Genomic DNA, 24,827 nt, shown 5'->3' with positions numbered 1-24,827 from the left:
TCTGGATTGTCCCATCCCTGCCCCACACACCCCTGTGTGTCCTCAGGGTGTCCAGTGCTGCTCTGCACAGGGCACTGGAGCCCACCCTCGCTCAGAGCCGCAGCAGAGCCCCCAGGGGAGGGGAGGGCTGTGGGTGGCTGACCTGGGACAGCCACTCCGACTCCTCCAGGGAGCGCAGGTAGGCCACGCTGGGGTCGCTGGAGGGGCAGCCGGGCACGCAGGCCTTCATCAGCTTCTTGAAGCTGGCCTTGACCTGGCGCACGTCGAACACCTCGATGGGCACCACCTCCCAGTGCTGCAGCGGGTCCGGCTTCACGCCCTGCGGAGGGACAGCATGGCCTGGGCTGGCCTGGGCTGGCCTGAGCCACTGCCACCCTCGGGATCAGGAATTCCTTGGGCTGGAAAAGCCCTTGGAGACTGTGGAGTCCAACTGTTCCCCAGAACTGCCAAGGCCACCACTGACCCTGTCCCCAAGTGCCACATCCACACAGCTCTAGAATCCCAACAGGGATGGGCAACCCAAAGCTCCCTGGGCAGCCCCTGCCAACGTCTGACGTCCCCTTCCATGGGGAAATTCCTGCTGGTGCCCACCCTGAGCGCCCCTGGCCCAGCCTGAGGCCGTTCCCTCTGCTCCTGTCCCTGTTCCCTGGGCACAGCCCGACCCCCCCGGCTGTCCCCTCCTGGCAGGGACTTGTGCAGAGCCACAAGGTCCCCCTGAGCCTCCTTTGCTCCAGGCTCAGCCCCTGCCCAGCTCCCTCAGCCCCTCCTGGGGGTCCAGCCCCTTCCCAGCTCCGTCCCTCCCCCGAGGTGGTGGTGCAGGGCGGGTCACCTTCAGCTGGGACTTGTCCCCGATGATGTAGAGCGAGGCGCGGTGCTGCCGCAGGAAGGAGGGCTCGGCGGGGGTCCCGTTGTGCTGTGTCCCCAGCAGGTCCTTCCCCGCCAGGCGGGACCCGATCTCCACGTTCAGGGCGTAGCTGCTCATGCGGCTGCTGGCCCGGATGCTGCCCCACTTCCCTGCGGGACCGGGGCCGGATCAGGGCGGGGCCGGGGCTCGGGGGCTGCGCCGGCCTCACGTCCCCAGCCGGGGGGCCGAGCTGTCCCCGCAGCCCGGCCCGGGGGGCACATGCCAGGGAGGTGCTGGGCACCAGGTTTGCTTTGGATCCTTCTCCCTCTGGGCGCTGCAAGAATTCCTGCCCGCTGGATTCCGGCCCCGGCGGCTCCGTGTCTGTCACTGGCACTGTCACACCCCACTCCAGCGTCACCGGGACCTGCCACCTGCACCACAGCCCTGCCACGTGCGCCACAGCCGTGCCCGCTGTGCCACAGCCCTGCCACCAGCTGCGCCCCGCCCCGGCACCGCCGCAGAGCCGAGGAGCCCAAAGCAAACCTGGCGAGGCTGCCCGGTACTTACCGTGCCCGTGGCACACCTGGAGCAGGGGGCTCGGGGGGTTACTGGGGTTACTGGGCATTAGTGGTGAGGGGCAGGGAGGGAGGGAGTGAGTGGGGGGTCAGTCACAGTGGTCAGTCACACCCGGCCGGCTCGGCCGCTTCCGTACCTCGGGGCGTCTCGCGGCCCTTCGGCGACGCGCACTTGGGGGAGGACAGGGTGATGACCCTGGCTCTGTGACCCAGCCCTGGGGGCACAGGACGAAAGGGACCTCAGCAAGGGACACGAGTCACAGACAGGGAATGGCATGGAGGCGATGGCGCCGGGATGTGGCCCAACCCTCCCTCCCTCCCTGAGGCTGCAGCTGCGGCTCCAGCTCAGGGGATCACCTGCTCTCCCCAAGGGAGCACCTGCTCTTCCCAAGGGATCACCTGCTCTTCCCAGGGGATCACCTGCTCTTCCCAGGGGAGCACCTGCTCTTCCCAGGGGATCACCTGCTCTTCCCAAGGGATCACCTGCTCTCCCCAGGGGATCACCTGCTCTCCCCAGGGGATCACCTGCTCCCCCCAGAGAAGCATCTACTCTACGAGAGCTGCCCGGGGCTGGGGGTCTCGGCGAGGCCCCCAGGCAGCGCCCCCGCCCCGTCCTCACCTCCGCGGCTCAAAGTCCCAGGCCCTTCGTCCTTCCCTCCCATCACCTGCTTCATGAGCGATCCCAGCTTAGGCTGCTGCCTCTTGTCGGAGAAATCTGCAGCAGCAAGAGAAGGTCAGCTCCCGAGGCCCTGCGGGCTCCCGAGGCCCTGCCGGAGCCAGGGCAGGGCCGGGAGGAAGCGGCAGCAAGCAGAACCCCGGGGGCGCGGAGCCAGCGCGGGAAGCACCGTCCAGCTGGAGCCACGGAAAACCAGAGCCCGGGGCAGCCCTGGAGGAGGGGGCTCGGCCCCCAGCCCACGGTGGGGCCAGCCTGTGCCAGCCCTGCCAGGTCACCCGTGCCACCCTCAGAGCCAGGCTGTGCCCCCTGCTCCTGCCGTGCTCTGGACACGTCCCCTCGCACTGGGGCAAGGCCTTGGAGGGGCTGCTGGGAAGTTCTCTGCCTTCAGGATCAGGGAGACCCCTGGGCTCCCCAGAGCCCCCAGCCCCTGATGTGTCCACAGTGATGATGGGTGGGATGTTGGGACGGCATGGATGGCACCAGGACAGGACAGATGGCACTGGGACAGCATGGATGGCACCAGGACAGGACAGATGGCACTGGGACAGCATGGATGGCACCAGAGTGTGGCAGGGCAGGCTGGAGTTCTGCCCTGCAGGAAGGGCCAGCTGGGAAGGGACAGTTGGGAAGGTCTGGCTGGGAAGGGACAGCTGGGCACAGACTTACCGGGGGTCCCCAGACTGACCCCAGCACCACGCATGGGGGACACGCAGTGCTGAGATCCTGGTGGGAAGGGTCTGTCCCCAGTGGCCCCCAGAAAGTGCCCAGATCCCAGCACAGGCTTTGGCTCCCAGCGCTCCCAGCTCCAGGGACACTGGGATTCCCAAAATCCCCAGTGCTGCCAGCTCCAGGGACACCAGATGTCCCAAAGCCCATCCCCACCCGCAGCCAGGGAGACCCAGCTGGAGCTGGGAGCTCTGGAGAGGCTGTGCTGCCTGCTGGGAAGCGGGAGCCCGGAGAGCAGCTCCCTTGGGATGCAGAGCAGGAGCCAGGGCTGGCAGGAGCCCACGTGTGCCCCCTCCCCTGTGCTCCCCTCACCTGCACTGCTCATGTGGGCCGAGGTGAAGCCGCTGAGGGTGTTGCGCCCGCCGGCGTCCGAGTAGTGGGGCATGGAATTGATGACAGCCTGCAGGTACTTCTCCTGCTCCAGGCTCGTGGAGTCTGCCTGCGAGGGGCCTGCAGGGGACACCAGTGTCACCTGGCTACCTCAGGCTGTCACTACTCGGAATCAGAAGACCTCTGAGGGCAACCACCCAGAGCTGGGAGACCCCCGAGTGTCACTGCCTGGAGCTGGGGAGACCCCCAGGTATCACAGCACTAAGCTAGGGAGACACCTGAGTGTCACCTCCCTGAGCTGGGGAGTCCCCTTAGTGCCACCTGCCAGGGCCAGGGGACTCCCAAACACACCACACAGAGCTGGAGACCCCAAAGTGTCACCGCCTGGATCCTGGAGAGCCCCAGGTATCACTGCCTCAAGCCAGGAAAACCCCTGAGTGTCACGGCCCTGAGCCAGGGGACCCCTGAGTGTCACTGCCCAGAGCCAGGGGACCCCTGAGTGTCACCGCCCAGAGCCAGGGGACCCCTGAGTGTCACCGCCCAGAGCCAGGGGACCCCTGAGTGTCACCGCCCTGACCCAGGGGACCCCTGAGTGTCACTGCCCAGAGCCAGGGGACCCCTGAGTGTCACCGCCCAGAGCCAGGGGACCCCTGAGTGTCATGGCCCGGAGCCAGGGGACCCCTGAGTGTCACCGCCCAGAGCCAGGGGACCCCTGAGTGTCACCACCCAGAGCCAGGGGACCCCCAAGTGTCACCACCCAGAGCCAGGAAAACCCCTGAGTGTCACCACCCTGAGCCAGGGGACCCCTGAGTGTCACCACCCTGACCCAGGGGACCCCTGAGTGTCACCGCCCAGAGCCAGGGGACCCCCAAGTGTCACCACCCTGAGCCAGGGGACCCCTGAGTGTCACTGCCCAGAGCCAGGGGACCCCTGAGTGTCACCGCCCAGAGCCAGGGGACCCCTGAGTGTCACCACCCTGAGCCAGGGGACCCCTGAGTGTCACTGCCCAGAGCCAGGGGACCCCTGAGAGTCGCGGCCCTGAGCCAGGGGACCCCTGAGTGTCACCACCCTGAGCCAGGGGACCCCTGAGTGTCACCGCTCAGAGCCAGGGGACCCCTGAGTGTCACAGCCCGGAGCCAGGGGACCCCTGAGTGTCACTGCCCTGAGCCAGGGGACCCCTGAGTGTCACTGCCCTGAGCCAGGGGACCCCTGAGTGTCACCACCCTGAGCCAGGGGACCCCTGAGTGTCACCACCCTGAGCCAGGGGACCCCTGAGTGTCACAGCCCGGAGCCAGGGGACCCCTGAGTGTCACCACCCTGAGCCAGGGGACCCCTGAGTGTCACTGCCCAGAGCCAGGAAGACCCCTGAGTGTCACCGCCCAGCGCCAGGGGACCCCTGAGTGTCACAGCCCTGAGCCAGGGGACCCCTGAGTGTCACGGCCCGGAGCCAGGGGCCCCCTGAGTGTCACGGCCCAGAGCCAGGGGACCCCTGAGTGTCACTGCCCAGAGCCAGGGGACCCCTGAGTGTCACTGCCCAGAGCCAGGGGACCCCTGAGTGTCACCGCCCAGAGCCAGGGGACCCCTGAGTGTCACTGCCCAGAGCCAGGGGACCCCTGAGTGTCACCACCCTGAGCCAGGGGACCCCCAAGTGTCACTGCCCAGAGCCAGGGGACCCCTGAGTGTCACGGCCCGGAGCCAGGGGCGATCCCACGGCCCCGGCTCCGTGTTCCAGCCAGGGAGGCAGGGTCACCTGGGGTCGGGGCGTTCTGGGACTTGAAGAGGCCGACGACGCCCTTGCCGTGGAGGCCCCCGGAGCGCAGGAGCACGGCCTTGGTGCGGGAGTTCCTCCAGCACACCACGGGGAAGCGGCTCTGGCGGTAGCAGCGCGAGATCCGCTGGATGGTGTTGTCCTGGATGCTCTGCGGCACGATCAGCAGCCCGGGGTAGCTGTGGACACAAACGCCGGGATGGCATGGCTCTCCTGAGTGCTTTGTTAGTGCTTTCATTAATCCTGAGCCCCACTTGGAGCCAGCACTGATCACCCTTCTCCACACACCTGCTTGCTCCTCAGATCATTACATCACACTCCGAGTTGGGTAAAACCAACCCTGACAAGCTGCACTCAGCAAAGCCCGAGGGAGTTACAGGCACCTGGGAGCCAGAATTCATGTCCCCCAAGGACACAAAGCAGTGACCAGGACTCATGGTCATCCAAGGACACAATGGGGTGACCAGGATTTATGGTCATCCAAGGACACGATGGGGTGACCAGGACTCATGGTCATCCAAGGACACGATGGGGTAAATGAAGACAAAGGAAACACACACAAAGACATTTCAGCCTCAGTGCTGGAAACTGCCCATGTGGGAGAAACATGATAAAAGCACTGGAGAATTCAGACTAATCAGGAGAAGCGAGAAGTCAACAATCAATAGAGGGCAGAACGGTGACAACTGAGGAGCATCGGGAACTTGGAAGCAATGAACGTTGGCTGAAGATGCATCACTAAGTGAGAAAGTGGTGGGGTGCTGCAGGCGGGGATTGGGAGGGCCAAGGACAAAGCCATGTGGCACCAGTGGAGGGTTTTATTGATCCCGGTGGTTCTGGGTGTCCCGGTGACACTGGGATCGGCAGGGATCGGCAGGGATCGGCAGGGATCAGCAGGGATTGGCAGGGATCTACTGGGATCGGCAGGGATCAGCGGGGATTGGCAAGGATCCACTGCGATCAGCAGGGATTGGCAGGGATTGGCAGGGATCAGAGGGGATCCACTGGGATCCGCTGGGATTGGCAGGGATCCACTGGGATCGGCAGGGATTGGCAGGGATCAACTGGGATCCACTGGGTTCTGCAGGGATCAGCAGGGATCATCAGTGATTGACTGGGATCCACTGGGTTCTGCAGGGATCCACAGGGATCCACTGGGTTCTGCAGGGATCCACAGGGATCCGTGGGGATCTACTGGGTGCTGCATGGAGCCAAAGGGATCCACTGGGTTCTGCAGGGATCCACAGGGATCATCGGGATTGACGGGGATCCACTGGGTTCTGCAGGGATCCACAGGGATCCATGGGGATCCACTGGGTTCTGCAGAGAGCCAAAGGGATCCGTGGGGATCCGTTGGGTTCTGCAGGGATCCGCAGGGATACACTGGGTTCTGCAGGGATCCACGGGGATCAGCAGGAACCGTTGGGGATCCACAGGGATCCGTGGGGATCCACAGGGATCCACTGGGTTCCGCGGGGATCCACTGGGTTCCGCGGGGATCCACTGGGATCCACTGGGATCGGCAGGGATCCACTGGGATCGGCAGGGATCCACTGGGATCGGCAGGGATCGGCGCCGCGGGCCGGCTCACCTGCGGCAGATGGCGTACATGCGGTTGACGGTGGAGATGCGGAAGGGCTCGTTCTTGGAGCGGGTCAGGCTGCTGCTCAGCGTGCCCAGCCCCAGGCGCTGGTAGTCCCGGCAGCAGGCGCGCTCCACCACGTGCGTCATGGTCATCTTCTCCGACGGCCTCATGGTGCTGCTGGGCGTCAGCGTGCTCCTGTCCAGCTCCTCGGACACTGCGGGGACACGGCGGGGCTGGGACGCCTCGGTGCACACGCCGTGTCCCGGGGCAGCAGGAGGATGGCTTGGAGCAATGGCCCACCCTGCTGCTGCCACCTGTCACCACCACCAGACTCCTGGGGGTTCTCCAGCCAGCCCAAGACCTCCCTCCGTGCTGGGCTCTCTGCCTGGCCACCACCAGCAGCCACCGGGAACCGGGAGATGTTCCCACCCTGCTCCCACCACGAGGACACCAGGACTTCTCCCAGGTGCCACTGCTCCCTGGCCTCCCCGGGCGGTCCCAACCTGAGATCTCATCCTCGTTGTCCTCGGGGAAGTGCTGGCTGCCCCGCTGCTCCCAGGCTGGAGGGGTGTACTTCTTGCGGGTCACGTACTGCCGGCCAATCGTCCTCTTGGCGTTCTTCACCAGGTTCTTGGACAGTGTCCTGGGCACACGGGCAAGGGCACAGAGGGACAACGCTGTCACCCAGGCAGCCAGAGCCAGGAGCAGCCCTCAGCCCCGGCGGTCACTGTCACACGGGAGGGGCAGACGTGTCACCTGCCAGCGACTTGGCCCTGCAGGAGCCCCAGCACCGGCCACTCCCAAGGGATCTGGGGAGCTGGGGAGGTGGGATGGGGCAGCACCCCACCCTCTGGATCAGAGCTGCCAAAGGCAGAGCTCCAGCTCATCCCAGGAGAGGCTCCAAATCACAGCAAGGGACAGGGATCCAGCACAGGGACCTGGGGATCCACGGCAGGGCCATTGCCAGCCAAGCCTGGCTCAGGGCTGCAGCCAGTGGTGCGGGACAATGTCCCCAAGTCACCCAGCACTGCAGGACAATGCTACCCAGTCATTCAGCACTGAAGGACTGTGTCCCCAAGTCACCCAATGCTGCAGGATAATGTCCCTGTGTCACCCAGTGCTGCAGGACCATGTCCCCAAGTCACCCAGCACTGCAGCACTGCATCCCTAAGTCACCCAGCACTGCAGGACCATGTCCCCAAGTCACCCAGCACTGCATCCCTGAGACATCCTGTGCAAAATCCGTGTCCTCAGGTCACCCAGTGCAGGAATAATGTGTCCTCAAGTCACCCAGCACTGCAGGACAATGTGCCTGAGTCACCCAGCACTGCAGGGCCATGTCCCCAAGTCACCCAGAACTGTGTCCCTGGGCCACCCAGGCCACTGGAACCCCTCCTGTGGGGGACACCTCCTCAGGCAGGGGATGCTCCTGCAATAAATTTCCACTTCCCAGTGTGACCTGTGCTTCCCAGTGTGACTGTGTGGGGCTGGGGACACTGCAGGACGGGACATCCACAGCTCTTTGGGCTCCACAGCTCCTGCCAGGAGGGGACAGCTGGGGAGGTCGGGCTGTGCTCCAGGGAAGAAGGTCAGGAGCAGAGGGAACGGCCTTGGGCTGGGCCAGGGGAGCCTCAGGGTGGATACTGGGGAACTCCCTCCTGGAAAGGGCTGTGCAGCCCTGGCACAGGGGTGGAGTCCCCATCCCTGGAGGGCTTTCAGAGCTGTGTGGACGTGGCACTTGGGAACACGGGCAGTGCTGAGAATGGCTGCAGTCACTGTCCCACAGGGCTTTCCCAAGCCTAAGGATTCTCTGATCTCCAGCGACACAAACCCTGCACAGGATGGGTCTGAGCAGGGAGGGCTCAGCTCCCCCGTCCCCTTCCCGGAGTGCCCCCAGCCCGGCAGCTCTGCCAGAGCAGGGACAGGAGGGGGAGTCCCAGGGGGTGAGGCACACCCAGGTGTGATCCCCTCTCCTGGCACAGGTACCTGAGCGAGGGGTTCTTCTCCTTGGCTTTGGGCTGCATGGCCTGCTTGGGGGACTGGCCCACGGTGAAGGCGAAGGTGCCGCGCACGTGCTGGGGGTAGCGCAGCTTGTGCAGGTGCTTCCGGAAGATCTCGGCGCTGTCCGAGGCCACCTCCTCGTCAAAGGCAATCTTCAGCAGCTGGGGAGGCACAGGTGGGGGGTGACAGTGGGGTAAGGCCAGGGACAGCCCTTCCCATGGATCAGGGCAGAGCTTGGATCCACCCAGGAGCACCACGGGCAGAGGCTGGACTGAGAGGCTGCCCTGCCTCTCCCTGCATTCCCATTCCCTTTCCCCTGCCCCATTCCTTTTTCTGCTCTCCCATTCTCTTCCTCTGCCCCATTCCCTTTCTCTGCCCCATTCCCTTTCCTGCTCCTGGGTGTCCTTGTGCACAGCAGGTTTGGGAGCTCTCTCCCAGCAGGGGGTCCCACCTGGAATGTGCAGGAGCGCAGCTGCAATCCCTCCTGGATGAACTGATCCGCCTGGGCCTGGATACTGATCTTCTTCTCTTTGGTCAGCGAGGCGATGGGGAAGGACCGGATCACCACCTGCTCCCCCACTGGACACAGCACAGGAAGGGGTCAGTTCCATCCCTGCCCCGGCCCCGGGCAGGGCCAGGCCACCCCAGGCCACCCTCATTCTCAGCCCTACCATGGACAGGGGTCTATGGGACACAGGGGCCAGAAACAACCAACCCCTGCCCCCCAGGGCTCACCAACCCTACTCCCCTGGGATCACTGACCAGCTCCCTGATCCCCAGGGATCCCCAAGCCTCCCCCTGCTCCCCAGGGATCACTGACCAACCAACCCCTTGACCTGCAGGGACCACTGACCAGCTCCCTCCTCCCTAAGCATCCCCAACCCTCTCCCCTGCCCCCGGGCCCGCCCCCCTCTCCTGAGGCCACAGCCCCTCACCCAGGGGGTCGGTGGGGGTTCCCTTGAAGATGATCCTGTAGGTGGTGAGGAACACGGCTCCCTCTGCGGGGAGCAGGGGGGGCCCCCCGACGCTGCCCCCGGCCCCCTCCTCGCGCCCGTCCGGCATCAGGTACACGCGGAGCCCCTCCATCACACACTCCTCCCCCAGCAGCAGGTTGGGCCGCAGCAGCTTTGGCTGGGGGAACAGCGGGGGGCTCAGGCCCGTGGGAAGGGTCTCACAGCCCCCCGGCCCTGCTCCCAGCCCAGCAGGGCATCCCTACCTTCTGGATGGGAGGAAGCCTCTTGCTCTCCCTGTGCACGGCATCCAGGGTCTCAATGTGCATCTGCACGATGTCTGTGGGACAGGGGTGAGTCCTGCCTTGCCCAAATCCCACCCTGTCCCTGCTCAAATCTCACCTGTCCTGTCTGAATCCCACCCTGTCCCTGCCCGAATCCCACCCTGTCCCTGCCCAAATCCCATCCTGTCCTGCCTGAATCCCATCCTGTCCTGTCCAAATCCCATCCTGTCCTGCCCAAATCCCATCCTGTCCTGCCTGAATCCCATCCTGTCCTGCCTGAATCCCATCCTGTCCTGCCTGAATCCCATCCTGTCCTGCCTGAATCCCATCCTGTCCTGCCTGAATCCCATCCTGTCCCTGCCCAAATCCCATCCTGTCCCTGCTCAAATCTCACCTGTCCTGCCTGAATCCCATCCTGTCCTGCCCAAATCCCATCCTGTCCTGCCTGAATCCCATTCTATCCTACCCAAATCCTGGTTTCCCTTACTTGAATCGCACCCTGCCCAAATCTCTCCCTATCCTGCTTAAACCCCACCCTGCCCTTCCCAAATCCACTCTGCCCCCCAGATCCCACCCTGCCCTCTCCCGCTGTGGGATCCCCGTGGCCACTCCGGTGTCCTCACCCGGGATCATGACGTGCAGCCCCTTGAGGTGCTCGTTGGTGACGCCGCTCTCGGTGCACACCTTGTCCACGAAGCGGTTGATGAACCTCACCACGGAGTTGGCCACGTCCGAGCTCTCAGCGTCCTCGAAGCCGCTCTCGGTGTCGTAGCTCTCGGCCACGCTGCCCGCGATGCTTCCCGAGGGAAACGGGCAAGGGTCAGCCCAGGACGGCCCCAGCCAGGGGCCACTCCTCACACGGACCTGGGAGAGCTCCCACTCCTCATATGATCCCAGGAGAGCTCCCACTCCTGACAGAGATCCTGCAAAGCTCCCTCCCGCTCCTGACAAGAGTCCAAGACTGTTCCCATTCCCAGCACGGACCCAGCAGAGCTCCCACTCCCAGAAACCCCCCTGGGCACCACAGTCCGCCTCAGTCCTGACATAACCCTGGAATCCCAGCACGGCTGGGATTGCAAAGAACCCTCACAGGGGTCCGACCCCCCACAGCGAGCAGGGACATCTTTCCCTGACAGCAGCCTGGCCCACCCCACGAGCTCCGTCCCAGCTCGGGTCAGCGGTGTCCCCAGCACCTGTTGGTGACGAAGCTGTTGCTGACGCTCTCCACGTCGCCCAGGCCGGAGCTGCGGAGCAGGCGGTTCTTGCTGGTGTCCAGGGGCAGCAGCAGGTAGCTCATCCTGTTGGCGTAGTGGATGGCCTGGCTGAACACCGTGCTCTCCTCCTTCTGGATCAGCTCCTGCTGCTTCTCCCGGCTCATGGTGGGCCACAGCCGCAGCTGCTCCGACGCGATCTCCAGCGCCGACTTGGCCTCCTGCGGCTCCTCCGTGCTCTCCTGGGCCAGGGGGAAGGGATGGGGCTGTCTGCATGGACTGACCCACAGGGATCTCCCAGAACTGGGGTGCAGCCCCTCATCCTCAGCTGAGCAGGCTGCCCGGAACATGCAGCTGGGCTGGAACTGCCAGAGCAGCTGGGGCTGCCCCTGCATCCCTGGCAGTGGCCAAGGCCAGGCTGGACACTGGGGCTGGAGCAGGCTGGGACAGGGGGAGGTGTCCCTGCCAGGGCAGGGGTGGCACTGGAGGGGCTCTGAGGTTCCTACCCAACCCATTCCAGGATTCTGTAACACCATGATGAGCCCCAGCCCTTTGAGAAAAGCTCTCCTGGGCCACCCTCCCACCTGCTCCATGTGGTTCTCCTCGGCACTGTCCAGGTAGAGGGCCCGGATGTGGTTCTGGACATCACAGTAGAACATGGCCTCCCAGAACTGGATGTTGGTCCACACCACGTGCTCCTGCACGCAGCTGTAGGCAAACTGGGTGATGCCAGGGCTCAGTTTCTGTGGAAGGAGGTGGAAAAAATCCATCTGCACACAGCCTTTGTGCTGAGCTCTCCACTCAGGTGTCCCTGCTCCTCCAGCTGGCCACTGGGAAAGCCCTGGGCAGGCAGGAGGGATGTCTGCACCAGAGCTCCTCCAGCATTTCCTGAAAATTCTCTTGCTCAGAGCCCACCCGGAGCCCAGAGGCTCAGCCCAGCCCAACCTGACCATGGGATCAAGCTGGCTTTCCAGAGCAACCCCCTTCCCACAGGTGTTCCAGCCTCCCTGGGAGCCTCGGGCCAGTCTGGGCTGGGTGGAACATTCTGGGCAGGAGCCATAGGCTGACAAGCCCTGAGGGGACACCCCCTGCAGCCTCTGCCACCTGGGGGGATCCCGAGGGCTCCGGGGTGGGGACACTGCAGTCGCTCACCCTGCAGAAGGCGGTGACCAGCGGCAGCAGGGCGGCGGCGATGCCGTGCTCGTCCATGGCCGTGCAGTCCTGGGGAGGGAGCGCCGTGACCAGGGGACGCTCCGAGGCCGACCCCTGCCGTGTCCCACGGGAAGAAGGAGCCCCCCAGCCCTGCCCTACCTGGAGGCAGCAGTTCATCATGCGGATGACGAAGTCGAACTGCTGGTGGTCCAGCACGGCGCGGTTCTGCTGCACGTGCAGGTGCAGCTCCTGGGTCAGGCAGTGCCGGGCGGCCCGGCCCTTCATGGCACGCAGCACAGCTGGGAACAGCTGTGGGAACGGGGTTTGTGGGCTGGGACAGGGCCTGGACAGCCCTGCTCCCACACCCAGCAGGCCCACACCGTGTCAGGGGATACACTCGGACACGGAGGCAAAGCAGGGCAGAATTCCAGGTGTGGCCGGCGGGACTCGGCCATGGAGGAGGGGGAGGAGCCCAGGGGCACTGGGAGATGAAGCAATGGAGCTGAGCTGGTGTGGAGGCACCAGCCAAAATCCCAGGAACACCAGGAGAGGGACAAGTCACGGGGCAGTGGTAGCCACGGCAGTGCTGTGGAATGGTGGGACTTGATGGTCCCAGAGGGATTGCCAACCCAAATGGCTCCATGGTCCTTCTACTGAGGGGGGAGTGGGGCTCTGCTCCAGGGAACAGGGACAGGAGGACAGGGGACAGATTCAAGCTGGGCCAGGGAAGGCTCAGGGGGGACATCAGCAGGAATTTCCCTGTGGAAAGGGTGGTCAGGCACTGGCACAGCTGCCCAGGGAGGTTTGGAGTGATTTCAAAGCCGTGTGGATGTGGCACTTGGGAACAGGGTCAGCGGTGGCCTTGGCAGTGCTGGGGATGGTTGGACTCAGTGGGCTCACAGGGATTTCCCAACCTCAGTAACTCTGGGATTCCACAAGTTCATGACCCTAAGCCAAGTGGCAGGACATGGGCACAGGACAGGGAATGTCCTCTCCACCCACAGAGGACACCGACCCCCCATCACCAGCCCCCCTCACCTTTTTGGCCTCCAGCATCTTGTTCTCAAAGACGTAGGAGATGCAGTTCCTGACCACCTCCAGGCGCCGGGCGCTGTTGGCCAGGGCATTCCCGTTGCGCTCCAGGATGGCAGCTGGATGGAAGAGATCCCGTCAGTCCAGGCAGGGTGGGACTGGCACCCTGGTGGGGACCCCGTGTGCCCCTGGTCCAGGTGACCACAGGGCCTTCATGGGTGTTGGGAGCTCCTGGGAGGCTGAGAACCCCAAGGGGGTCGGAGCTGCTGTTTCTCCACGTTTTACTCCTGTGCTGTGCCCCAGGACAGGGTCGCCCATGGGGGTCCCGAGGGCACCATGGCCTCCCACAGCCCCCCAGGACAGGGTCCCCTGTGCCCCACACACCAATGGGGGTCCCGAGGGCACCATGGCCTCCCACAGCCCCCCAGGACAGGGTCCCCTGTGCCCCATGTACCCATGGGGGGTCCTGAGGGCACCATGGCCTCCCACAGCCCCCCAGGACAGGGTCCCCTGTGCCCCATGTACCCATGGGGGGTCCTGAGGGCACCATGGCCTCCCACAGCCCCCAGGACAGGGTCCCCTGTGCCCCACACACCAATGGGGGTCCCGAGGGCACCATGGCCTCCCACAGCCCCCCAGGACAGGGTCCCCCCTGCCCCACACACCGATGGGGGTCCTGAGGGCACCATGGCCTCCCACAGCCCCCCAGGACAGGGTCCCCTGTGCCCCATGTACCCATGGGGGGTCCCGAGGGCACCATGGCCTCCCACAGCCCCCAGGACAGGGTCCCCTGTGCCCCATGTACCCATGGGGGGTCCCGAGGGCACCATGGCCTCCCACAGCCCCCCAGGACAGGGTCCCCTGTGCCCCACACACCAATGGGGGTCCCGAGGGCACCATGGCCTCCCACAGCCCCCCAGGACAGGGTCCCCCCTGCCCCACACACCGATGGGGGTCCTGAGGGCACCATGGCCTCCCACAGCCCCCCAGGACAGGGTCCCCTGTGCCCCATGTACCCATGGGGGGTCCCGAGGGCACCATGGCCTCCCACAGCCCCCCAGGACAGGGTCCCCTGTGCCCCATGTACCCATGGGGGGTCCCTAGGGCACCATGGCCTCCCACAGCCCCCCAGGACAGGGTCCCCCATGCCCCACACACCAATGGGGGTCCTGAGGGCACCATGGCCTCCCACAGCCCCCCAGGACAGGGTCCCCCGTGCCCCACACACCGATGGGGGGTCCCGAGGGCACCATGGCCTCCCACAGCCCCCCAGGACAGGGTCCCCCGTGCCCCACACACCGATGGGGGGTCCCGAGGGCACCATGGCCTCCCACAGCCCCCCAGCACAGGGTCCCCCGTGCCCCACATACCGATGGGGGGTCCCGAGGGCACCATGCACTTCTTCTCAGCCTTGACGGCGGGCGGGGCCGTCTGCAGCTTGGCCGTGGCCTGGTCGATGATCCACTGCACGGTGCCCTCGTCCAGGTGTGGGAAGGGCTTCTGGTGCAGGCGCAGGTGGCAGCCCTCCGTGGGCTTCTGCACCTTGTGCATGGTCACCGCGGGGTACGGGTTCTCCTGCGGGGACGGCTCCGGCTCAGCCCTGAGGTCACCGCGTGTCCCCTCCCGGGCAGGAGCCCCCAGCCCCCTGCTCTGCTCCCAGCTGCAATCTGCAAGCCCGAGGATTTGCTCCCCCCAGCCCTAGGGGTGCACAGCTGTGGCACGGCCATGAGCCAAGTGCCAGCAGGAGCTCCATCCCAGCCACTCGAGGCTCCCGGGGGGCACTCCTGCCCTCAGGTGCTGCTGGAAACCTCCAGCTGGGCCAGGGAGGCTCAGGTTGGACCAGCAGGAACTTCCTCCAGGAAAGGGTGGTCAGGCCTTGGAAGGAGCTGCCCAGTCCCCATCCCCAGAGGTGTCCAGGGAATTCCCAGAGGTGGCACTCAGGGCTCTGGGCTGGGGACAAGGTGGGCACTGGGCACAGCTGGGACTGGATAGCCCTGGGGGTCTTTTCCAACCTCTGTGATTCTGGGATTGATGATCCTATAAAACCAGGGAATCCCACTCCCAGGACCTCTGGGCATGTGAGGATGTGCCTGACCACACATGACAGCACAAGGAGGGACAGGATCTGTCACCAGGAGTCATGCAGGGAGGACAGAGTGACCAGGACCCCACCCAGGCTCTCCCTGCCCCGTGTCCCCCAGCACATCCCCACTCCTGCCCGGGGGCTCCAGGACTCACATTTTTGTAGAGTTTCTCTGCCAGCTCCTTGATGTGCCTCAGGATTTTCTGCTTGTTCCCCTCCTCCGCCTTCATGCGCTTCACCTCGTAGGCCACGAGCTGGGGAGGACAGGACAGGGGTGACAGGAGCAGCTCCAGGGCCTCTCCCAAACGCGGGGCCATGCAGATCCTGCTCAGGCCACGGCAGATCCCACTCAGCCCCACAGATCCCGCTCAGCCCCACAGATCCCGCTCAGCCCCACAGATCCTGCTCAAGCCACGGCAGATCCCGCTCAGCCCCACAGATCCCTCTCAGCCCCACAGATCCTGCTCAGGCCACGGCAGATCCCATTCAGCCCCACAGATCCCGCTCAGACCCCATAGATCCCGCTCAGCCTCACAGATCCCTCTCAGCCCCACAGATCCCTCTCAGCCCCACAGATCCCGCTCAGCCCCACAGATCCCACTCAGGCCATGGCAGATCCCACTCAGACCCCACAGATCCCGCTCAGCCCCACAGATCCCACTCAGACCCCACAGATCCCTCTCAGCCCCACAGATCCCACTCAGACCCCACAGATCCCTCTCAGCCCCACAGATCCTGCTCAGCCCCACAGATCCCACTCAGACCCCACAGATCCCTCTCAGTCCCACAGATCCCTCTCAGCCCCACAGATCCCACTCAGACCCCACAGATCCCGCTCAGCCCCACAGATCCCCCTCAGCCCCACAGATCCTCTCAGCCCCACAGATCCTGCTCAGCCCCACAGATCCCTCTCAGACCCCACAGATCCCTCTCAGCCCCACAGATCCCGCTCAGATCCCACAGATCCCGCTCAGCCCCACAGATCCCCCTCAGCCCCACAGATCCCTCTCAGCCCCACAGATCCTGCTCAGCCCCACAGATCCCTCTCAGACCCCACAGATCCCTCTCAGCCCCACAGATCCCGCTCAGATCCCACAGATCCCGCTCAGCCCCACAGATCCCCCTCAGCCCCACAGATCCCACTCAGCCCCACAGATCCTGCTCAGCCCCACAGATCCCTCTCAGACCCCACAGATCCTACTCAGCCCCACAGATCCCTCTCAGCCCCACAGATCCCGCTCAGCCCCACAGATCCCACTCAGACCCCACAGATCCCTCTCAGCCCCACAGATCCCATTCAGCCCCACAGATCCCACTCAGGCCATGGCAGATCCTGCTCAGCCCCACAGATCCCACTCAGACCCCACAGATCCCTCTCAGCCCCACAGATCCCCCTCAGCCCCACAGATCCCACTCAGGCCATGGCAGATCCTGCTCAGCCCCACAGATCCCTCTCAGCCCCACAGATCGCTCTCAGCCCCACAGATCCCACTCAGCCCCACAGATCCCACTCAGCCCCACACATCCCGCTCAGCCCCACAGATCCCACTCAGCCCCACAGATCCCACTCAGCCCCACAGATCCCTCTCAGCCCCACAGATCCCACTCAGCCCCACAGATCCCGCTCAGACCCCACAGATCCCCCTCAGCCCCACAGATCCCCCTCAGCCCCACAGATCCCACTCAGGCCATGGCAGATCCTGCTCAGATCCCACAGATCCCACTCAGCCCCAAAGATCCCTCTCAGACCCCACAGATCCAGCTCAGCCCCACAGATCCCACTCAGCCCCACAGATCCCACTCAGACCCCACAGATCCCACTCAGACCCCACAGATCCCTCTCAGCCCCAAAGATCCCGCTCAGACCCCACAGATCCCTCTCAGACCCCACAGATCCCTCTCAGCCCCACAGATCCCACTCAGCCCCCACAGATCCCACTCAGCCCCCACAGATCCCACTCAGCCCCACAGATCCCACTCAGCCCCACAGATCCCTCTCAGCCCCACAGATCCCACCCAGACCCCACAGATCCCGCTCTGACCCCACAGATCCCACTCAGACCCCACAGATCCCGCTCAGCCCCACAGATCCCGCTCAGCCCCACAGATCCCACTCAGACCCCACAGATCCCACTCAGACCCCACAGATCCAGCTCAGCCCCACAGATCCCACTCAGCCCCACAGATCCCTCCCAGACCCCACAGATCCCACTCAGACCCCACAGATCCCTCTCAGCCCCACAGATCCCACTCAGCCCCACAGATCCCACTCAGCCCCGCAGATCCCTCTCAGCCCCACAGATCCCTCTCAGCCCCACAGATCCCACTCAGCCCCACAGATCCCTCTCAGCCCCACAGATCCCTCTCAGCCCCACAGATCCAGCTCAGCCCCACAGATCCCACTCAGCCCCACAGATCCCACTCAGCCCCACAGATCCCTCTCAGCCCCACAGATCCCACTCAGCCCCACAGATCCCACTCAGACCCCACAGATCCCACTCAGCCCCACAGATCCCTCTCAGCCCCACAGATCCCGCTCAGCCCCACAGATCCCGCTCAGCCCCACAGATCCAGCTCAGCCCCACAGATCCCACTCAGCCCCACAGATCCCACTCAGCCCCACAGATCCCTCTCAGCCCCACAGATCCCACTCAGCCCCACAGATCCCACTCAGACCCCACAGATCCCTCTCAGCCCCACAGATCCCTCTCAGCCCCACAGATCCCGCTCCGCCCCACAGATCCCGGGATGTGGGAAGGGGAGCTGCCCCGCGGCCCCACCTCGTCGAAGAGGTCGATGGGGCGGTAGGGAGCCCCGCGCTCGGTGACAAAGCCAGCGAAGGCCATCCCCTCCAGCACCTTGGTGAGGAAATCGTCCTCCGTGAGCCCCCGCTGGCCCAGGAACGCCGCCTGCCAAGGGAACGGCGGTGCCATCAGCAGAGTGGGTGACACCACATCATGGGTGGGCAGCTGGGTGGCACTGGGACGCTGCCACCTCCCGCCCTGCGCCACCTGGGCACAGGGACAGGGTTGGCATGGAAAGCAGAGCCTCTGGCCCATGGCAGCAGGACAAGGGAAGGGCTCTGGTGTCACCTTGGCATGCAGAAGCAGGACACAGGGACACAGGGATATAGGGCAGAGGGACACAGGGACATGGGGTCACAGGGCCAGAGGGACTCTGGGACACAGGGGCACAGGGATATAGGGCAGAGGGACACGGGGACATGGGGGCACAGGGCCAGAGGGACTCTGGGACACAGGGACACAGGAATACAGGGACAGAGGGACACAGAGACATGGGGGCACAGGGCCAGAGGGACTCTGGGACACAGGGGCACAGGAATACAGGGACAGAGGGACACAGGGACACAGGGACATGGGGACACAAAGCCAGAGGGACTCTGGGACATAGGCACACAAGGACACAGGGATGCAGGTTCACAGGAATACAGGGACACAGGGATACAAGGCCAGAGGTACTCCGGAACACAGGGACAGAGAGGCACAGGAACACAAAGTCAGAGGGACTCAGGGACACAAGGCCAGAGGGACTCAGGGCCAGAGGACTGCAGCTGGTCCCTCAGCAGTGCCAAGATCTCCCAAAACACCCAGCTGCAGGCCTGGGCTCCCTCCTCGCTGAGCTCTGCAGGAACACCCAGGCAGGGAAGCACTCCTGCCCCGGGAGACCTCGGCACGCTCGAGGACAAACACGGGATGCAGGTGGGCTGGCAGGGATGCTGGGGCGGTCACTGCCTGGAAAGGCAGGCCCGTTTCCTGGACTCAGCTGTCCCAGCCCGGCTCAGCCCAGCCCCGAGGAGGCCCTCACCTTGTGGAAGCGGATGACGGGCTCGGGGTGGATGCGGATGATGTGCAGGCACCAGCGGTAGCCCTGCAGCAGCTGAGCAAACAGGCGCAGGAACACGGCCCGGATCTCCTTGTCCTGCAACAGGGAAGCACAGCCCGGGCTGGTGGGGCTCAGGCTGTGGCCAGGGCAGCTCCTGGGGCAGGGATTTCCCCCAGCCCGGGCTGGTGGGGCTCAGGCTGTGGCCAGGGCAGCTCCTGGGGCAGGGATTTCCCCCAGCCTGGGCTGGTGGGGCTCAGGCCGTGGCCAGGGCAGCTGCCGGGGCAGGCATTTCCCCCAGCCCGGGATCACCCCCAGGGTGAGGGCAGGGAATGCGGCTGAGATTCCAGGGAAAAGGGGCACGGGATTCACTGCCCTGCCCCCCAGAGCTGCACAGAGAGGAGAGGGAGCTCTGGGAATGCTGCAAGCCCAAGCATTCCCTGTCTGCTCCACCCTGGCCCTGAGTGTGGAACCCACGGCACTGCAGGATCCAGCCACGGCTCGGAGCAGTGGCCTGGCCTTGGATGGACACAGGGCTGGAATGGTGGCCCTGGGGAACAGCCCCTCACCCAGGGTCCCTCCCCTTCCCACCACTCACCTGCATCTTGAGGGAAGAGGCGGAAATGGTGGAAGGGGGGAAGGCAAGGTCGGCCACCTCCAGCTCGGGGTCCAGGACCTGCCCAGGGAGGACACTCAGCTCAGGCTCCATCCTGGCTGGAGAAGCCAAGGACATTCCCCCAGAGACCCCATAGCCCCTGTGGAAAAGGTCTGAGGGGCCTGGAGACAAACCATGGGGGATCAGGAATGCTCTGCTGGGCCTCACCCTGCCTTGGGAAGCATGGCTGGCACTGGGACCCCAGGGAAGGGGGAGCCCCTCCTGCTCTGCCAGGGAGACCTTCACCCCCCACTGCCCCCAGGAGGAGCAGGAGCTGCTCCAGCAGTGCCTCGGGAACACAGGAGCAGCCAGGCCACAGCTGCTTCCTGCCCCGGGCCAGGAGCCAGCACCACATTCCCAGAAACCTCTGCCAAAGGAACCCCCCCGGCACTGCAGGATACCAGAGGGCATTGGACTGGGAATGGCCACTGTGACAGGGGCAGCAGCACCCCAGGGCAGGAATCACAGAGGAACCCCTGCTGCTCCACTCCCAGCTCCCATGGAAATGTGTGTCATTCCCAGGGTGCTGGCCAGAGGCCACTGGATCAGGAATGGTCCCCGTGACACGACCCCAAAGGCATGGGCAGGACCCCAAAGGCATGGACACGACCCCAAAGGCATGGACACGACCCCAAAAGCGTGGACAGGACCCCAAGGTAGGAATCCTGCTCACAGAGGAGCCCCGGCTCCACTCCCAGCTCCCTGGCCACACGAGTCATGGCCAGGGGATGGTGCTGGCACCTCGGGGATGCTGTGGGCACCGGGAATGCCGTGGCACTCACCATGGACAGGGCTTCCCGTGTCTGCTGGAGCAGGGGCTCGGGGAGCAGGGAGATGTGCACGCACTCCGGGACGTTCACGGTGCCGCCATCCAGGTCCGCGATCACCACGTCCAGCTGGGAGGGGGACAGCAGTGGGACACAGCCCCACCTCCCAATCCCACCTCCCAATCCCACAGGTGATGGGGAGCTATCCAGGTGAGCTGCCTCAGGAAAGGGCTGGGAGTGGGCTCTGGCTCCTCCCCACCTTCCCCGAGCACTCAGCAGTCCCTGTGTCCCATCCTGTCCCCAAATCCAAGGACACACTGGGATCCCCCACTGGGGGGACAGGGGGATGCCTGGCAGGAGAGGGACCCAGCCATTCCCATGTGACCCAGCCACTCCCACGAGCCCGGGCCATTCCCATGGGACCCAGCCATTCCCCTGGCTAGTGTGGGACACGTGGATGCATCCTGGGCTGAGCACACGAAGCCCTGGGCACCCTAAGGACAGATCGAGCTGTCACCCGAGCTGTGACACCCACGCTGCTCGTCCCCAGCCCCCTGGCAGCAGGCCAGGGAACACAGCCTCTCACCAGCTCCTGGGTCTCCGACTGGAAGATGGAGTGGACACCAATGATGAAGGGGGTGGGGGTGCTCAGCACCTCCAGGAGCTGGGCGGGCAGGATGGGCACGTAGGTGAAACTGCAAGCAGAAACAGCCTCAAAACCAGCCCCAAACACAGCCCCACTGCAGCCATGCCAGCCCTGCCCCACATTCCAGCCCTGTCCTGGCACAGCCAGACACCATCCCAGCTCTGGAGCTGTGTCCAGAGTGCCCCTGGCACCCCCAGTCCCTCGGCCACACATGGCTCCCAAAGGCTGTGGCTGCCCCATCCCTGTGAATGCCCTGAGAGGGACTGAGGACAAGGCCTGCAGGGACAGGACACAGGGAATGGCTCCCACTGCCAGAGGGCAGGCATGGATGGGATCTGGGCAATGAGGAATTCCTGCCTGGGCTGGAACTGCCAGAGCAGCTGGGGCTGCCCCTGCATCCCTGGAGTGTCCAAGGCCAGGCTGGACACTGGGGCTGGAGCAGCCTGGGACAGTGGGAGGTGTCCCTGCCATGGCAGGGGTGGCACTGGAGGGGCTTGGAGGTCCCTTCCAATCCAAATTATCCTAGGATTTCATGATGCCATGATACGATCCCTGTCTGGTCCTGGGGTTATAATCAAAGTCTAACCAAAGAAAGGGTTTCCAGCAGAGCCATTAACTCCAAAAGAAGAATTTCAGGAAAATTCCCCATGAAAAGAGGGTCAGGCCTTGGCAGGGGCTGCCCAGGGAACTTTGGAGTGCCCATCCTTGGAGGCATCCAAGGAATTCTTGGAGGTGGCACTCAGAGCTCTGGGCTAGGGACAAGGAGGGGATCAGGAACACCTTGGACTTGGTGACCCTGGAGGTCTTTTCCAAGCTCAAGGATTCCATAATTCTGTGAAAAGGAAGGTTCCTCTGGGACAGCAACGCCCTCTCTGCAGCCTGGGGATAGGAGCTGGCCAGGAACCTCTGTCCCAGCCCAGCCCTGGCAGAGCTGCCAGGAGCCCCAGGGCTGTGCTCCCACTCCCCGAGGGACATTCCCAGCTCCCAGGGTGAGCAGGGTTCCAGCCATCCCACAGGAGTCACCATGGGGGCTTGGCCACCACCAGCACAGACACTGCTGGAACACCTCACTCCTGCTCACAGAACCGTGGAATCTCCTGAGTGGGAAGGGCCCACAGGGATCACAGATCCAGCTCCTGGCCCTGCACAGACACCCCAACAATCCCAGCCTGGGCATCCCTGGCAGCAGTGTCCAAACGCTCCTGGAGCTCTGGGGCTGTGCCCGTTCCCTGGGGAGCCTGGGCAGTGCCAGCACCCTTGGAAAAGAGCCTGTCCTGATGTCCATGCTATCCCTCCCCTGGCACAGCTCCAGCCGTTCCCTGGGTCCTGTCCCTGCTCAGCAGGAAGGACAGAACATTTCCCAGCTATTCCCCAGACCCCGGGAGGCACCGGGGGTGGGACAGGGGCACAGCTGGCACAGCTGGCACAGCTGGAGGCTCGGAGACCCTCACCTGTACTTGAGGGGGAACATGAGAGCCAGGAGGGCGCGGCAGGCGTCCGTCAGCCTCTGGTAGCTGCTGGAGAGGAACAGGATCTTGTGCTCGGTCAGCGCCGCGCAGAACAGGAACAGCACGTTGGTGATGCCTGGGCAGGGCACAGCAGGGGCTCAGCACTCAGGGGTCCCTGACACCCCTCAGAGACCCCCGATCCCACCCTGGCTGCAGCCTGCTCCCCGTCCCTGCACCCTGCCAGGAGAGGAGCTCAGCATCCCCCAGAGAGCCACTCGTGGTTCTGGTCACTGTCAGGTGTGCTCCCCTCTTCCCAGAGATGCTCCATCCCTCCTGGGGCTGGTGGCCTTCCCTGGGGGGCACGGGGTGGCCTTTCCTGGGGGACACAAGGCCAGTGGCAGCCCCGGGCTGCTCCTCCAGACCCCAGCCCCAGTCCCACCCTCCTGGAAAAGGGATGGCACAGCAGGGCCAGGGAGGCTCAGCCAGGACCGAGCTCAGAGCCACACGCAGGAGGTGACCCGCAGGGAGGTGACCCGCAGGTGCCACGGGGGCAGGGTGGGGACATGTCTCACCGAGCTGGCGGAAGAGCAGGGCCACGCTGCAGCTGCTGACGGGCAGCGAGTCATTGATGGGGGTCTGGATCACCTGCCTGTCCCCCGCTCCCAGAGAGATCGTCCTCTGCAAGGCAACACACACCTGGTCACCAGGGCCACCCAGAGAGGGACAGGGCCAGGGCAGGGGCAGCCAGACCCCCTAGGCACAGGGCCAGGGCCACCATGCCCCAGCACAACCCCGGCTGCTGTGGGAAGAGGGAAAGGGAAAGAGAAAGGGAAAGAGGAAAAGGAAAAGGGAAAGAGAGAAGATGCTGCCACAGCACCCACTGGGTGCTTGACTGGGTCCCTGGGCTGAGGGGAAGGAGGGCACCTCCTGCAACACCCCCAGCCAGTGCCAACAATGTCCCAAGAGCCCCAAGATCCACGTGCTGAGGGGACACAATGGCTCTCCGGGACATGAGGGCTCCCCAGGATTCAAAAGCTCTCCAGGATAAGAGGGCTCCCCAGGACTCAAGGGGAATTCAAGCCTCTCCCAGGCCCTTGGAGCCAAGGGAGCAGCTCCCCTGTCCCAGCCTGGCTGTGCCCAGGAGCAGCCCCAGCTCTGCAGCCTCTCCAGTGGAAGGAATACCCTGAGAATATCCTGAGGAATATCCTGGGGGAAGGGACAGACACCCCAGGCACAGGATGGGTGCTTCTTCCCTGGTACCACGGAATATTCCCAGCCCTGAGCTCGTTCCCAGGGACACTCAAACTTCCCCAGGCTGTCTCCAGGCCCCTCTCCTCCTCTTTCCACACCCCTCCAGGGAAAATGCTCCTGCAGGAGCAGCGCTCCCACTGCAGCCACCTCCTGGCAGAACAGCCCCAAAATCCATGGCTGGGCAGAGCCAGAGCCCTGAGCTGCGCTGTCATGACCCCAGCAGGGCACCCAGCGAGGTGTGCCTGGAATTCAGCCCCTTCCCAGAGCCCAGGGACACCCTGGCTGCCCTCGGGTGGGACACACACCCGAGGGTGCCCTGAGACCACCGGGACCTGGGGCTGGGTCACAGCAATTAACAGAGAGGCTGCTAACGAGGGGACAGACCCAGAGTGGGGAGAGAAAAGGTGGGGAAAAGAAGATGGGAGAGAAAAGGAGTTCGTACCACGGCTTCGTCCTCCACGTCAGGCTGAGGTGGGACAGACAGAGAGCACAGTCAGTTAGGACACACAGACAGGCACAGTGGGGACACTGACACCAGCAGGGACAGTGGGACAGGAGAGGAGCCCACAGACACAGACAGGGACACCAGCAGGGACAATGGGACAGGAGAGGAGCCCACAGACACAGACAGGGACACCAGCAGGGACAATGGGACAGGAGCCCACAGACACAGACAGGGACACCAGCAGGGACAATGGGACAGGAAAGGAGCCCACAGACACAGACAGGGACACCAGCAGGGACAATGGGACAGGAGAGGAGCCCACAGACACAGACAGGGACACCAGCAGGGACAGTGGGACAGGAGAGGAGCCCACAGACAGGGACACCAGCAGGGACAAGAGGAGAGGAGCCCACAGACACAGGGACACCAGCAGGGACAAGAGGAGAGGAGCCCACAGACACAGGGACACCAGCAGGGACAATGGGACAGGAAAGGAGCCCACAGACACAGACAGGGACACCAGCAGGGACAATGGGACAGGAAAGGAGCCCACAGACA

The 24,827-nt window shown here is 64.5% G+C and overlaps 1 protein-coding gene across 3 annotated transcripts in view; it reads right to left on the bottom strand.

Annotated features, from left to right (window-relative positions):
• The window catches only part of SBF1 (SET binding factor 1), a 73,005-nt gene that overhangs the window by 5,066 nt on the left and 43,112 nt on the right, over positions 1–24,827 (bottom strand). The window contains exons 6-32 of one of the 3 annotated variants that reach the window (XM_059847660.1): positions 23,146–23,251; positions 22,577–22,709; positions 21,066–21,174; positions 20,495–20,608; positions 19,656–19,733; positions 19,043–19,156; positions 17,998–18,126; positions 15,373–15,471; positions 14,505–14,709; positions 13,141–13,253; positions 12,262–12,411; positions 12,103–12,171; positions 11,535–11,693; positions 10,933–11,192; positions 10,363–10,535; positions 9,722–9,795; positions 9,441–9,636; positions 8,957–9,084; positions 8,491–8,666; positions 7,008–7,147; positions 6,511–6,718; positions 4,902–5,098; positions 3,134–3,271; positions 2,039–2,134; positions 1,557–1,634; positions 830–1,014; positions 143–319 (exon numbers count right to left, since the gene is read on the bottom strand). In XM_059847660.1, the coding sequence (XP_059703643.1) occupies positions 143–319; positions 830–1,014; positions 1,557–1,634; positions 2,039–2,134; positions 3,134–3,271; positions 4,902–5,098; positions 6,511–6,718; positions 7,008–7,147; positions 8,491–8,666; positions 8,957–9,084; positions 9,441–9,636; positions 9,722–9,795; positions 10,363–10,535; positions 10,933–11,192; positions 11,535–11,693; positions 12,103–12,171; positions 12,262–12,411; positions 13,141–13,253; positions 14,505–14,709; positions 15,373–15,471; positions 17,998–18,126; positions 19,043–19,156; positions 19,656–19,733; positions 20,495–20,608; positions 21,066–21,174; positions 22,577–22,709; positions 23,146–23,251 (3,804 nt within the window). The remainder of the gene's footprint in view (positions 1–142; positions 320–829; positions 1,015–1,556; positions 1,635–2,038; positions 2,135–3,133; positions 3,272–4,901; positions 5,099–6,510; positions 6,719–7,007; positions 7,148–8,490; positions 8,667–8,956; positions 9,085–9,440; positions 9,637–9,721; positions 9,796–10,362; positions 10,536–10,932; positions 11,193–11,534; positions 11,694–12,102; positions 12,172–12,261; positions 12,412–13,140; positions 13,254–14,504; positions 14,710–15,372; positions 15,472–17,997; positions 18,127–19,042; positions 19,157–19,655; positions 19,734–20,494; positions 20,609–21,065; positions 21,175–22,576; positions 22,710–23,145; positions 23,252–24,827) is intronic. The other 2 variants (XM_059847661.1, XM_059847662.1) reach the window with 2 other exon arrangements.

This window comes from Haemorhous mexicanus, chromosome 5, assembly GCF_027477595.1.
Source record: "Haemorhous mexicanus isolate bHaeMex1 chromosome 5, bHaeMex1.pri, whole genome shotgun sequence".
Lineage (NCBI taxonomy): Eukaryota > Metazoa > Chordata > Aves > Passeriformes > Fringillidae > Haemorhous > Haemorhous mexicanus.
This window is presented reverse-complemented; position numbering and strand designations above follow the sequence as displayed.